At 32.5% G+C, this 14663-nt stretch overlaps 2 protein-coding genes across 2 annotated transcripts; one reads left to right on the top strand and one right to left on the bottom strand.

Annotated features, from left to right (window-relative positions):
• Positions 1-1894: 1894 nt before the first annotated feature.
• LOC117926653 (frataxin, mitochondrial-like) lies at positions 1895-5599 on the bottom strand. Its single transcript, XM_034845843.1, has 5 exons — positions 5325-5599; positions 4674-4746; positions 4336-4383; positions 4149-4243; positions 1895-2202 (listed from the first exon to the last, which is right to left on the bottom strand). Exons 1-5 carry the CDS (start codon positions 5567-5569, stop codon positions 2073-2075), a joined length of 591 nt encoding a protein of 196 aa, XP_034701734.1. The 5' UTR covers positions 5570-5599; the 3' UTR covers positions 1895-2072.
• Positions 5600-9082: 3483 nt separating this feature from the next.
• LOC117926637 lies at positions 9083-14373 on the top strand. The gene is given in 7 exon segments (XM_034845815.1): positions 9083-9212; positions 10767-11208; positions 11304-11967; positions 11970-12284; positions 12287-12496; positions 12631-12777; positions 13487-14373. Coding segments are annotated over 6 exon segments (2013 nt in total). The 5' UTR covers positions 9083-9212; positions 10767-11157; the 3' UTR covers positions 14113-14373.
• Positions 14374-14663: the final 290 nt, after the last annotated feature.

Raw genomic sequence — 14663 nt, 5'->3', positions numbered from 1 at the left:
GAGGGAGGTCCTCAGCATCCCACATGCTTCCTTATCTCATTTATATATGCATATAGTTACAGAACCCCAATTTAATATTATTAGTAAGAGTATTATGATTAGAGGTGGTTGTGAGGGAGCTATTGAAACACAAAAAGAGAGAAAAGAATCAAGTGTGTGGTGGAGGTTGGTTGAGTGATTTGAGGAATGGGGTTTGTGTGGCTCTGCTTGTATGCTTCTGAAACTCGTTAACAACCGCAGAGATATTATTTGTCTGGGAAAGCCGGAAAGGCTGACTCTGATTGATCTTTCTATTTTTCTTTTTCTTTTTTTCTTTTTTCAAATATAAAGGGTCACCTCAGGATGTGTGACAGTGACAAGAGAATTTACTACCATTCATTTAATCTTTTTGCTGGAGAAGGTGTAGACAAATGCTGTCACGTTCATTCATGAATGATGGCAGAGGCCTAGATAAAAAGGTTATGATTTCATTTATTTCATGTGCACCTTTAGCTTTCAGACCCCATGAATGAGAGTGAAGCACAATCACATTTTGTGGAACTGAACCTTCCTTTATTGGCTCATTCTTGCTGGCTCTGGCTGCCTGGCTCTGGCTCACTAGTGAACCCACCCACAGAATGTTTTTGCGATGTTGGGTCGACTAGAATCACTAGATACATAACACCCCTTACTTTTTTATCATAATTAAAGACTCCTTATTTTTAAAATATAGTTCCCATATCAATTACTAACAGTAGATACGACTACGTCTGTCCTATCCTGCTTTGCCAGTTGCAGGATGTGTGGAGTGGTTTTGGCCTAAATTCAGAATATAATATCTATGAGAATCTTTCCTTTCAACGGAACTGTAGATTAACATAATAGATTATTCATATTGCCTGTTCTATAAACCGAATCAAAGATTTAAAATCAAACCCTATCCAACGTTTTCTTTGAAAACCTTGAAAGGAAGCCGAGAAGAGCAGATAGGTACCAACTTTTGGAAGACCATATGGGTGGGTCCCTAAATGAAAATTGTTGGAAATTTTCATGACCATATTAACAATTGGGGTGCATCAGTTTTCATACACATGGACATGCTTCTAAATTTTTATAAACTTGTTGAGATCCTAATATTTCCCAGCGAGAAGGTGATGGTGGATAGAGCTTCACAGGGTGAGCTCGCTCTCTCGGCTCGGTTTGGGATAGCTTTCCAACCAAAAGCCATGATTTTGAGGGGATAATATCAATATTATAAAAGTTTCTTTAATAATGGATAATTTGCACTATTTTGCTTCCAAACAAGTTTTGTCACAAGTTATCACTAAATAAAAATAAATAAAATAAAATAAAATAAAATAAAAATAATAGAGGTTTGGATTATTTTTTAAAAATATAAATATGAAGAATAATTTTAAAAATACTATATATAAAAATTATTTTAAAAACATATATAAAATATTAAAAATATTTCATATTTTTTAAATTCTATAAAACGTAAAAGAAAAATATTTTTGAATTATTTTTCAAAACTATTTTTAAAAACAACCCGCCTAACATTCACTCCAGCGTTTTTCTATTATTTTCGCTATTCGTTTTTTTTCATTTTTAAATTCGAGACTTATCCTTTTTCCCATAAGATTCTGTGTCTTTTAAGAGTTTCCTTATTGTCCACGGAACGGACCATAACCCGTAGATCCTTGGCCACACACCTGAGCGGCACAAAGTCACAAAAGTACAACACTTTCAAGTGGGGTTTTGCGAGGGCCTTTGAAATTAGACAAATGCCCTAAAATCACTCAGGACACCTTCGTTCATGAGCTCAGCTATATCCCCACATTCTTCATAATCAAAATAAGCACAAACATTTCAAACATCATCCTTGACTTTGGTCTTCTAAAAAAGAAGCCAAGTATTCAACGCTCATAAATTAGGCCCATTGCATTCAGGAAAATGGAACTTATAATGTAATACTTTATTCAGAAAATGGACTTAAATATAATTATAAAGCAGTTACGGAGCAACAAAATCTTTTACCAACAAAACTTCCCAGTAGAAATTTTCCAAGGTGTGTCACAGGATTTGTAACAAATTTAGGAAAGGCTGATGGGTGTACCACATAGTTTCTCCAGCTCTGTTTCTAGGAGTTTGGATAAATTTGCCTTGGTCCGCCTATAAACCCAAGCTTGAGCACTCTGATCCCAATCGAATCTGGAGGGACCGCTGCATGGAAAAACATTATCACTTTCAGAAAGTTTTATAAGACAAAAAATAAAATATAGGACAAATTTCAGTCTCTTGTGAAGCTAATGCTAGCACTGCAGAGTGAAACCGTGCAAAGAAGTATGAAGCATGGGGTGAATAAATTCCTGAAGATCGCAGTTGGCCTTGATCAATGTTTGACAGAAAGCACAAAGGCATTTCTAGGTGAGGAGGCACCACCTGTGACAAGATTGTCATGTCAAGGCCCACCTACATAGGATGCTCTAAGAGTTTGAAAACTTTAGGAGGGATTTTTCTTTCTTTCTATTTTTTTTTTTTTCCCTGAGGGGCAAAAAAACCATAAGAGGGGTGGGGTGCCAATATCAACCCAAAATCCCTGCAGGCATGGGAGGCAATATGGATGCTCCACATCAGCTAAATGAAACCCTTTTAGGAAGTGATTGTGGTTAAGAAGATTATTGCCCTGTTTGGACTGAGTTCTTGGAAGCCAAAGGCGGTCTTTTCAAGTGCAATAAGAGCTTCTACTAAGGTTAGAAAGTTTAGTAAATCTGTTTTGTGCTTCCAAAAAAGCTTAACGGGGGAAATAAGGAAGAAGTTCCTGGTCATGAAAGTCCTTTTTTAAGCTTGCGTGGAAAGTTATTTTGTATTTGATGAAACTTTCATAAAACTTTCATAATATCAAAATAGCCCTTCAAATCATGGCCTTAATCGTAGTTTCTACATCTTGCCAAAAACAAACATAAAAAAACTTATGCTAAACAAGGTTCTATCTTACGCAGGATCCAATGAGATCTTACATCATCCAGCTTTAATTCCACCTCAGACCCCATAACCAAAACTCAAAACCCTATGCCAATTGTGATTGCTATCTACCTACTCTCCACTTATCCCATAAATTTCTCAACAACCAAGTTTATGGCTACAAATTTTTCAAAAATCTATGCTGCCTCAATGATATCATTCTTTATTTGAAACATGTCAGGCAGACGCAGGGCTCAACGAACATGGTGTGACCTAAGTTCAGGACACAACCCAAATGTTTCACTATAATTCCCCTATTAAAGTACCATCCACTTCTCACTTCTCCCATAAAATTTGCAACCCTGGGACAGCCAAGTTTGTGGTATTGGGATGCAAATCTTAAAAAATCTAGGATCATTCTATATGTGAAATATGTTAGGCAGCTGCAGGGCTCAAACAAATTAAGAAAATATATAGAATGGAAAACATGGTGCGACTAAAAATTCTTGACAAATTTCACTTATTTCAAAAGATAGATATACTCGTAATTCTAGCAAAATGCAGAAACAGATCTAGGGGATTAACATAACAAAATATGCTAATACATAATTGGCAACCATCATATTATTAAGAAAATGCCAAAAAGGTTGCTTCTAATAGGAGCCTTTTTTCCACTTGATGAAACTTTCATAGTATCAAAGTTGCACCTTAAAATCATGGCCTCAATTTCAGCCTCTAATTTTAGCTAAAAACTGGATTAAAAATTATGCCAAACGAGCCTTATCCTATGTGAGATCAGATCTGGTCTCACATCACCACCTTCAATTCCATTTTAGACCTACAGCCTAAACCCTAGATACTATATTTCAAGCCAACTGCAACTCCTATTTACCCACTTCTCATTCCTCCCAGAAAATTTGAACGCAGGAACAACCAAGTTTCTAGCATTGCTGCAAATTTTTAAAAGAGAAAAAACATGTTGCCCCAGTAATAGCATTCCTTAGTAACATGTTAGGTAGTTTTAGATCTCAAACAAATTAAGAAAATCCTACGAATGGAAAACACTCTGTGAATAAAGTTCTCAACAGAACCCAACTATTTTAGAGGACAGATATTCATAGTATTAGAAAAATGCAGAAAAAATCTTGGGAGACTAACATGACAAAATATGCTACACATAACTGAATAATCCGCAAGTTTTTTACCTCACAGGAGAGGACAACCAAATTTGTCTATTAGGCGTTTGTTTGTTCAACACATAGGTCCCTAAAGTCCCGAGCTTCAGGGTCAGGACCTGGTTCTGCAAACCCACAATATCCAGATTATGTTGGAACAAATATAATAAAGTTCAAAACAATCAACAAATTCTCCACATTGATTAATCTTTTTTACCCCATAGTCTATGTCGAATCCATCAATTTGGACACAATCACCATATTCCTGTCAAGCATCAGAGAAAACCAATATAGATTGAAACCAGAGCAGCATAAAGAACAAAAGCAACATACATATGACAAGAGAACCATATATCCTTTTATGTTAGGTCATGAAAACTACATCAATAGGACTTACGTGCATCAAAAAATAATTGAATGAATCTCATAGAGAGGTGACAGAATTTTGATAGACAACCCATTAATCACCATATCCTACCTGATAAACCAAGTGTTGAACTAGACATAATCGCACACAAAATTGTCAACAATTTAAACCAAATTAGCAATAGTTACCTCAAATTTCTCCTGCAGGTCTTGTATAGTAGAGTCAGCAACTTTGTGAAATTCATCCTCCTGCAGTAAAGAACTGTAATCACATTAATCATTAGTAAAATCAGTCCAGCTCACTACTTCCAAACTAATACATCGAAAGAAACAAAAGTTAACCATATTGGACCTCAAAAAAATTTAAAAATCGAAGTTTCGAAGAAAATTTTGTCCAACAACACGCATAAATAATTTCACAAAATCCTAAGGCAGCATTGCCTGGGCGGAATTTGGCGTTTGCCTACACAGATTGGTTACCCTAGCAACTCAAATTCCATGAAATTCAAAATTCTCATGTTTACTCCGGAAATGATCCTTGCATTTGGCGTCCATAAAAATTTAAATTTAATTCAAATTCAAAGCAACCAAACGCAGCTTAACTTGAACTTCCACTACAAACCCTAACCCTCGTTTTGTAGGAAATGCAAGAAAAAGGGAAAAGATAAACTCATTAAAAACAAAAAAAGACCGAATCCAACTCTTCATCCTCCCCTTAACCGCTTAATTCAATTTTATTTTTTTTCATAACAAATTTTTCTTTCCTTTGCGTTTGGATTCTCAGCAACCAAACAAACTACAAACAATAAAAAAACAGAAAAATTTATAAACAATACGAACCTGTAATCAATGGCGGCCGGGCCTTGAGAATCGTCCTCCAGATCCAAAGTGCGAGAACAGAAACTTCTAGAAGCAACTGAGAGAAAAGATCTGAGATTGATCTTGGCGAGATCAGAAGGTCTAGACGCTTCTAGAAGAAAAACATATGGCCTAACGCTTAAAGAAGAAGAAGAAGAAGAAGAAAGCTTCAAAGCTCTCGAAAGCCTTCTCAGAAAAAGCAACTTGGAAGAAGAAGCAGAAGCCATTTTACTTTTGGAGGCACCCGCCTTCAGCTTCGCTTCAGAAATCTGCTTTCATGTCAACTGAACGGGGCCGGTTCAGAACAGGCCCTATGTGAAGCCCAGGTCTGGACTCTGGCCCAATTCTAAAAAGCGGACCTGGTCCACCCCACTATGTGGGGCCCATTAGGCTGAGCTCTCCGATTTTTTTCCGATCTAATGTATATGGCAAATTTTTTTCTTACCGTAAGACGGCTTCTCAAAAATACTTTCCGGTCTGAAATTCAAATACGAAAAGTAATTTTTTAGATTATTCAATAAAATAGTTTTTTTAAAATATTTTTTATTTTTTCAATTATTTCTTAAAATGATTTATAAAAATATTTAAAATCATTTTAAATTTGTCCTAAAAAAATCTGTATTTATAATTAATTTTAATAAAGAATTTTATAACATATTTTGTAAGTTAAAACTATTTGTTTATTATAAAAAAAACCAAAACAAATTTTTTTTGGATCAAAGATTTCTCTTTATATTTTTAAATAAATTATTAAAATAGATAAAAAAAATCTCATATTTATAAATCTAACCTTTCTCATTTTTTTTTCTTGAAAAATAGCTTATTTTTATATAAATGTTTCTCAACATATTTATATTTTTTAAAAAAAATATATTTTTACAAGAAAAATATAAAGGCATTTTTGTCCAAAATAAGTATGATTTACAATTAAGAGAAAAAACCGTAAAATGTTAGAATTTATAAAATGGAGACAATTTCATCCTTTTAATCACATAACTTATATATTTTTGTCTGAAAAAAACAAAATGACACGTGAATTTTTAAATCATGTGCTAAGTGCCAAATATCATGAAGGCTAATTTTAATTTTAATCAATTGTAATCCACTCTCATCATAAGAGGACCAAAAAAAAATAGTTTTCTAATTAATTTTAAAAAAGTTGTTTTCAAGAAACATATTCTATATGTTAAAAACTATTTTTTGTTAAAAACAAAACTATTTTCAAAAACAAAATTTCAACTAATGATTTCTCATCCTATTTTTTTCTTTTGAAAATATGATGATGTTTGTGAATTTTTAAATCATGTGCTAAATTCTAAATATGGTCTGTTAGGACCATAATTGAAGCGGACACTGTGAGTCTTATACTTGCAAAATTGTATTGGATTCCAGTATTTACTTTAAAATATATATATATATATATATATATATATATATATGAAACTTCTCTTATACTTGCAAATATTTAGAAATTGTTCGATAATTTAAAATTTAATAAACAAAATTTTATTTATTAATAATATTTATGATTAAAATATCTAAAATAAATAAATTAATAATTTATATTACATTATTTACTATATAAAAATTTATATATATATATATATATATATATATATATATATATATATATATATATATATATATATATATATATATATATATAATATTGCACATATTAGTATTATTTTCTAAATATTTTTAGTTCTTCTTTTTTAATCGTAAATTTAATTTTCTTAATCAAATATTTATTTTGCAAAATGAGTAATATAAAAACTTTTAAAAATTAATAATTAAAATAAATTTATGATACATGTAAATTCTTAATTAATTTCTATTAAAATAAATTGAAGTCGTCAACAGAATAATTATATAAAAAAATTAAAAATTGAATGTTGACTGAAATTTCCATAATTTATTGATTAAAACCCATGTGTCATGCACTAATTAATTTGAGTAAAATATGAGAAATTTAGCATACATAAAGTCAAAACCTTATAATTATTTAGAAATTAAACAATATTTATTTATATTGGGGATGGTTTTTTTAGCTTTATTGGGATACTAAGAGTCTGTTTTGATAATGTGATTTAAAAACAATTTTCTATTTTTAAAAACAAAAAATTGTTTTTTAATTTTTTTTTAACATTGTTTGGTCATTGTTATTTGAAAACAATTTTTAAAAATAAATTAAAATATAAAACAATTTTTAAAGAATAAGTACATGACGTTTTCAATCATGTTTAAAAATAAAAGGAAAACATGAGTCAGTATTACCTTGTTTTATAAAACTTATTTTAAAATATTATTTTTAAGTTAAAAAATAAAAAATAAGTTTCGGAAACATAATTAAATAAGTTATAGAGTTAAAATTAAAAAATAATTTTTAAAAGATAACATTGATGTTATAAAATTACTTGGTGTTTGTTTTTTTGGTTAAATAAAAAAAGTTATTTGACTAAAAACAATTATTGATATATCCACTAATATAATTAAAATGAACTTAAAGATTAATTTTTGCATTTACTTATAAAAGAAATTAGAGTAATTATTTATATTTTTTTAAAAATAAATAATTATTACATTTTTAATAACTTTAATTAAATAAATAAAAAATATATGTTTCTCTTATTTGTTTGGGTTCTTCACTTCTCCAAAATAATGATAAATGCTTTTAGTATTTAAAAAACCCTTCCAAAAGAACCTCTTCCAAACAATACTTAAATAATTTATTTTAAATATTACTCGAATAACTACCAAAAAAATTATTAATTTTAAAAAAACATTTGACTTCTTAAATTCCTTTTAAAAAATTACTCAAATAATTAGAAATTTGTTTTATTAAATTAAAAAAAAATGGTCTCTAAAAAAATGAACCCAAATAGAACCTCTAGATTACTAGAAAGATCTTGTTTGGAGAGCTTTATACTAACAAATTTATTTAAAAAATTAATATAAAAATCAAGAAAATATTACTTTTCATATGCAAAAAGATATTTAATAATTAATGAATCTTCTAAATGAATTTTTAAATAAAACCAAAAATTGTGTCATTGACTTGGGCTTCAATTTTTAGACAAACCCAAACTCAAAAACCTATTAGGACAAAAAAAATCAAATACTTCATAATTATTTATGAAATTTAAAAAATCTACATAATAATAATTCAAAATATGACTAGAAATGTGGAAAAATATTTTATATTTTTATTTTTAAATTAGAAAAATGTTTTGCTTTGGTAGGTAAAGAAAATGTGTTGGAAGATGCTAATTAGTGATTAATGCATCTAATCAATATGATTAGATGCCTTTGGGCTCCAAAATTCTTGTAGTTGTAAAGCTAAAATTCTTAAAAAGGACATTCCACCCAATGAAAACTCATCATTAAAGGCCTTAAAATCTTAATAAATAAATAAATAAAAATAAAAAGCCCATCAAATGAGTGGTGTGAAAAGGAAGATGTTTGTGGACGCAAAACATTTCCAGGAAAAAAAATAAAAATCCAAAAAGCAATTCTTTATCTTTTACCCTTTTGATTGACGATTTAAAATTATGGGAATCAATTCAATTTATTTTTATAATATTTGGTAATAACAACGATGATGAATATTCTTTTTTCTTTTTTTTTTTTTTTTTTTTTTTTTTTTTTCTTTTTTGATAAATTTTTGGAAATAATATTTACGATAAAATCAGGGCCATTGATTTCTCTATAAAATAAGCGGCCACCGACCCAGCATTTCTCAAGGTGTGTATTTGCCCTCCGTCTCAAAAATCACTTTGGGTTTTGTTCGCGTGGGAAATAGAGGGCCTTCTTCTCCGGCAATAGAGGGTCTTCTTCTCCGGCCACCTCCCACAATCTGGCTAGAGAGAGGTTTGATCTTTGTTTTTGCATTGATTTTTTTTCCTCGTGTTTTTATTTTGTTGTTTACGTTTTCCATGATTTCGTTTGTTTGATTTAGTTTTGGGTTCTGGGTTATTGTTGTTTATGTCCATCAATTTAATCTTTTTATATGATCTCATATGTTGATTTGTGTATTTATTTATTTATTTAGTTTATTTTGAATGGATTATTGGGTCATTAGGTTGTTTTTGTTTATGCCATCAATTCAATCTTGACTATGATTTCATATAGAAACTCCAAAAATATGTGAATTAGTGTACCTAATTTTTATTAGGTTATTGTTATTCATGCCTATTAATTCAATCTTTGACTATGATTCCATGTAGAAACTCTGAGAATATGTGGGTTTGTATATATATTTTTTGTTTGTTTGATTGTTCATATGTGGGTATATTGGATAGATTTTGAAACTTGAATGAATTATTGGGTTATGGGCTTATTGTTATTCATGTCCATTAATTCAATCTTGACTATGATCCCATATAGAAGTTCTTGGCATATATGGATTTGTGCATGTATTATTTGATTATTTGATTGCTTGTATGTGGTGTATATCGGGTTGGTCTTGAAACTTGAATGAATAAGATTGGTATATTGCTGAGATGGAATCAATCCTTTGGCTGGTGTGCATAATCAATTAAGAGATTTATAGTCATGTTACCTTTTGTTGAAGCTTTTTAAGGGGTTCAATCTATTTGATAGCATATGAAAAATAGATCTAATATCCAAGGATTTTTTTTCTCTTTAATAGGATGCCGATTCTTTTTTTTTTTTTAATTCCTGGTTGTCATTGTCAAGGTCGATTAATATTTCATGAGGGAAAAGGGTGGATTATGAGAATAATGGTTCTGAATGAGTTTGCCGATATGCACAATGACAGTAGCAGTAATTTTTTTGAAAAACTAGGGACTTATTGTACTAGGCAAACCCATTCCGCAAATCCGATTGGCATGCATAGCAGTACATGGATAATTGTTTAGATGCCTCATTATATATAAGTAAATTCTATTTTTTGGTCAATTTTGGAATATAGTTGCAAACATAGTCTCCTGGTAACCACATTGGAAAATACTCTGGGTATTATTTTGGGTGGTGAGAACATTATATACAAATTTTTTGTTGATTAAATTTTGATTGTCTTTTAGATATAGGAAGTAGGTTTCACCTTTTGGGAATTGTGGTATATATGTTTTTTATTCTTCTAATGTCATCTAAGTTATACAATGATATAGCCAAGAAAGGTTTACTTAGTTATGAGCATTGTTATCTATTAACATGCAGATGTTGCTTTTCCTAATTTTATTTGTGATTGGAACAAACCGAGACCAATGTTTGCATAAAAAGGGTTGGTGGTCGAGAATTGGAAACCAGCTAGAGCAGATAACAATGTTTCTTTTGCATTGATTTTGAAACTATGAATTGGTTGAATGTGGGAATTGAAATAATTAGTTACTTTATTCTCTCTGTTGTTCCCTGTATAGGCTCTCGACTTAGATTTACTACGTGGGTTTTTTTATATATCAGGCCAGCATCTCTTGTTCATGTTTGGGATCCGGTTGTCCTAATTGACGAAGATTCTCTTTCACTCTGGCCGCTGCAACAAAGTTAAACTCTTCTCGCACCTCTAAGTGGGTGTGGGGTAGTGATGACGGAGTGATTTTGCTTTATGTTTTGCGGAGATCAAGGTCATCACACATCTGGAGATTGTGCCGTGTTTCAGAGGGCTTGTCTGTTGACTATGGCTAAGGTCACCATTGGCTAAGTCATAGGAAGCTTGATCATAGTTTGTGACTGAATCCTAGCAAAAGTAGATTATTTCAGGCTTCTGGACATCAAGGAGAAGAATAGTTAGTTATCAATAGCTTTATGTAACAAAAAAAGGTCATGTGAGTGAAGCTTTGGTCGGCATACCATAATGGTTAGGTTTTCATGCTTCCATGTTAACAATCACACCCACAAGTCAAAGGTAAGACAAGTGCTATCAGTTTGTTGTTTAAATTTGTTAAGAGAGTAGTCTGTTGCCTTTTTCTGACTCTGTATCACTTTTACTTTCTCAATCAGAAAGCAGTTCAGCCATCTGTTGAAGCCATTTACAAGAAGTTGCAAGATTCTTCCCAGATTCAAGCCCTTACTCATTCTGCTAAATCTATGAGCTTAGACTCATTATCTTTGAACATGCACAGAGATTCTGAAATCAATGACAATGCGAAGCATGTTACAAGTTCTGAGCGTTGCTGGAAATCTGAAGAAATGAATGGAAAACTTAATAGTGAGAGTGGTATAGAGGTTCATCAGACTGGGCATCTTAAGAAAAGTCAGTCTCTAGGAAGTGGATTGGACCGGGTCTCTGGTGGCATTGACACTGAGGATGAGACGGATCGAGGTTATTCTTGTGACGATTCTCATGGCCACAATGGTTTGGTTATCCCAGTTGGCAGGAAGGATCCAGGAATAAGCCCAACTAATAATGAATCAATTTTCTCGATTGAGGATTCCCAGCATCTAGAAAAAGTTGAAAATGAAAATTCCGATACCCAGGTGTCTGGTGTGTGTGCCATTGGCTCTGGAGACCATACACCTCGTAACCCACCAGTGATGGTCAAATCATGTTCTTTGCCCAACATTGGTGCTCATATACCCACTTCTGAAGGATACTCCCCTACATACTTAATTCCACACTCTAGATCTTCAGAGGACCTCATTGTCCTAGATATGGGGCAGAAAGAGAATTAGTTCATGATGTTGAAATCCAGGCAATAAGGGATGAAGAAAGAGATGATAATGTATTTAAAACTGAGAAGAATATTTGTGAAAATCCTGTGGAGGATGGTTGCGATTTCTATGGTTATGTTAATTCAGCAAAAGACTGGATAATGCCGGCTGTTGATGAGGAAAACATGGAGAAAAGCATTCAAGGTGAATCCTCATTCAGCCAGTGGGATGATTTGCCTAATAAGGAATTCACAATCAAGCGTATCAGGGAATGGGTTACTGATCTTCAGCATTTCAGCCCTTTGGAAGAAACAAATGAATTACCCGATTCTGATCGCAAGGTAATAAAGGTTCCAGTAGTTTGACTGCTGCAAAATTGGATGAAAAGTTTACTCCTGGCATGGAAGCAGCAAAAAGATATATCTCTTCTTTGACCGCCACAGCTACCACAGCTCAGCTAGCAAATCACGGGTTGGTTGTGATCCCATTCCTTAGTGCTTTCGTGAGCTTGAAGGTGCTTAATTTGTCAGGAAACGCCATAGGTTTGTGTCTATGACAACTTAACCTTTTTTTTTAACTATTTATTTGTGTTTATTCCTTTTGCATGTACTGTAACCTTGGGTTGGTTGGCTATTTGTATATCCTGCTTAGTAATCTCTCTGCAAAACTTTTCCAGTGAGGATAACTGCTGGTTCACTTCCTAGAGGTCTTCATATGCTGAATCTTTCTAAAAACAAAATCACCATGATTGAAGGTTTGCGTGAATTGACTCGACTTCGCATACTGGATCTGAGCTACAACCGTATATTCAGAATTGCACATGGTATGGGCACATGCTGGAATACTATTTTGCATGGTTGATTTTCCTATTATGTTTGTTTCTCATATTAACTTTCCAGTTTAATCTCTTACATGACATTGTAGCAATACATGCTTTTCATAATGCTGCGTAATATGCTGTATGTTTATCAACTTTGGAGGTTGTTTATTACACTAGACTCTGCATTTTACATTTGTTATAGCAATATAGCCTTTTCGAAGTAGCTGTGTGTTAATGTCAGTGGTTTGCTACAAGCCTACAACCAACTAATTCTTTTTGCATGGTATGCCGGGTGTATTAAGTACAGAAATTGTTGTCTGCGATATTATTCTAGATTGCATTTTTTGTTTTTATATAGCCTTTCTGAATGGATTTTTAGAATCGTCTCTTGTTTGCTTCAGATCAATTGTTTTTGTTCTTTTCTTTTCCATAAACATCGGGTTCATGTCCATGGACAAAACAAAAGAAGTTGACAAAGCATCCCATAATGAAAATGATCTGAAAATCTTCTGGTTGTGCGAAGCTTGTTTGAGTTTTTGGCTATGTTGTTGAATTGTTAGGGCTCTTGAGTCTTAATTTGTTTGTTTCAAATACATTTTTTTCTCTTAATTTTATCATACTGTTACACCTCCAACTCCAAATTGATGGGCTTGCCTAATCTCATCAAATACTTGTCACTGACATATTTCTTGTTTTCTTAAAATTTTTGAAGGTCTTGCTTCTTGTTCCTCTCTAAAGGAGTTATACCTAGCTGGAAACAAAATTAGTGAGGTGGAAGGTCTTCATCGTCTCCTGAAACTGAACATACTGGATCTGCGCTACAACAAAATCTCCACAGCCAAATGCCTTGGCCAACTTGCAGCTAACTACAATTCCTTGCAAGCCATCAGCTTGGAAGGAAACCCAGCCCAGAAAAATGTAGGAGATGAACAACTAAAGAAATGTCTACAAGGCCTTCTTCCACATCTGGCATACTATAATCGGCAGACTATTAAAGTCAGCACTCTGAAGGATACAGCAGACCGATCAGTTCGATTAGGCATGAGCGCCCACCAGTTTGATCGTGGCCTTAGATCAGAACATAAGTCTGTGCGGAAGGGTAGCCATGGTGTAGCTTCTAACAAGCCTTCATCTTCAGCAACACATGGCCGTAAAGCAGCAGTTTCTCCAAAACGGTCCAAGAACAGGCATGTGCGCCTGCCTCCACCACCAACTGGAACAAAAGCAACAGCCCATCAGCGGCCTCATCATCTTGATTTTGCCAACCATTTTCTGGGCTTTAAGCCAGATTCCTTCATGCGAAGGAGCCGAAGTGAGGGGACTCTAGGAGCTCTCTGAGCCCAGTTCTCATGCCATACAGTCTGATAACTCTCTGGATTCTGGTTTATGTGGGTTTTCTATCAGCACTATTTATCCTTTTTTAGATACTTAATGTGGGAGTGTGGTTTGTTGGAGTCATTTTAGTTTTTTATAGTTGCATTAGATTTGCAGACACTGCATGAACCATGGGCAGTATCCTCGGCCCTGTTTGCTAATGTCTTATCTGGTGATTATGATTCGAGTTTCATGAGTTTTCAGATTCAGAATTAAGTCTTTAAACCTTATGCCCTATAGTTTGCCAGAGTTTCCTATTTACTCTCTTGAATAGTTGACCTCTTATAAAATTTAATAAGTTGCTTAGCGTTGAATTTTAAAAATTCATCAACAATGTTTTTTTTTTTTAATAAATTTTTAAGATAATAATAATAAAATAAAAATAAAAATAAATTTATATGTCAAAATCTAAATGATAAATGAGACAAAATTTTGAAATAATAACAAGAAATTTTATATATTTATCTAAAAAATGAAGAAGCATATGATATAATTATAATTTGTTATTTTTCAAA

The sequence above is a fragment of the Vitis riparia genome, chromosome 12 (genome assembly GCF_004353265.1).
Source record: "Vitis riparia cultivar Riparia Gloire de Montpellier isolate 1030 chromosome 12, EGFV_Vit.rip_1.0, whole genome shotgun sequence".
Classification (NCBI taxonomy): Eukaryota; Viridiplantae; Streptophyta; class Magnoliopsida; order Vitales; family Vitaceae; genus Vitis; species Vitis riparia.
Note: the sequence above shows the minus strand (reverse complement) of the source record. Positions and strands in the feature narration are given on the sequence as shown.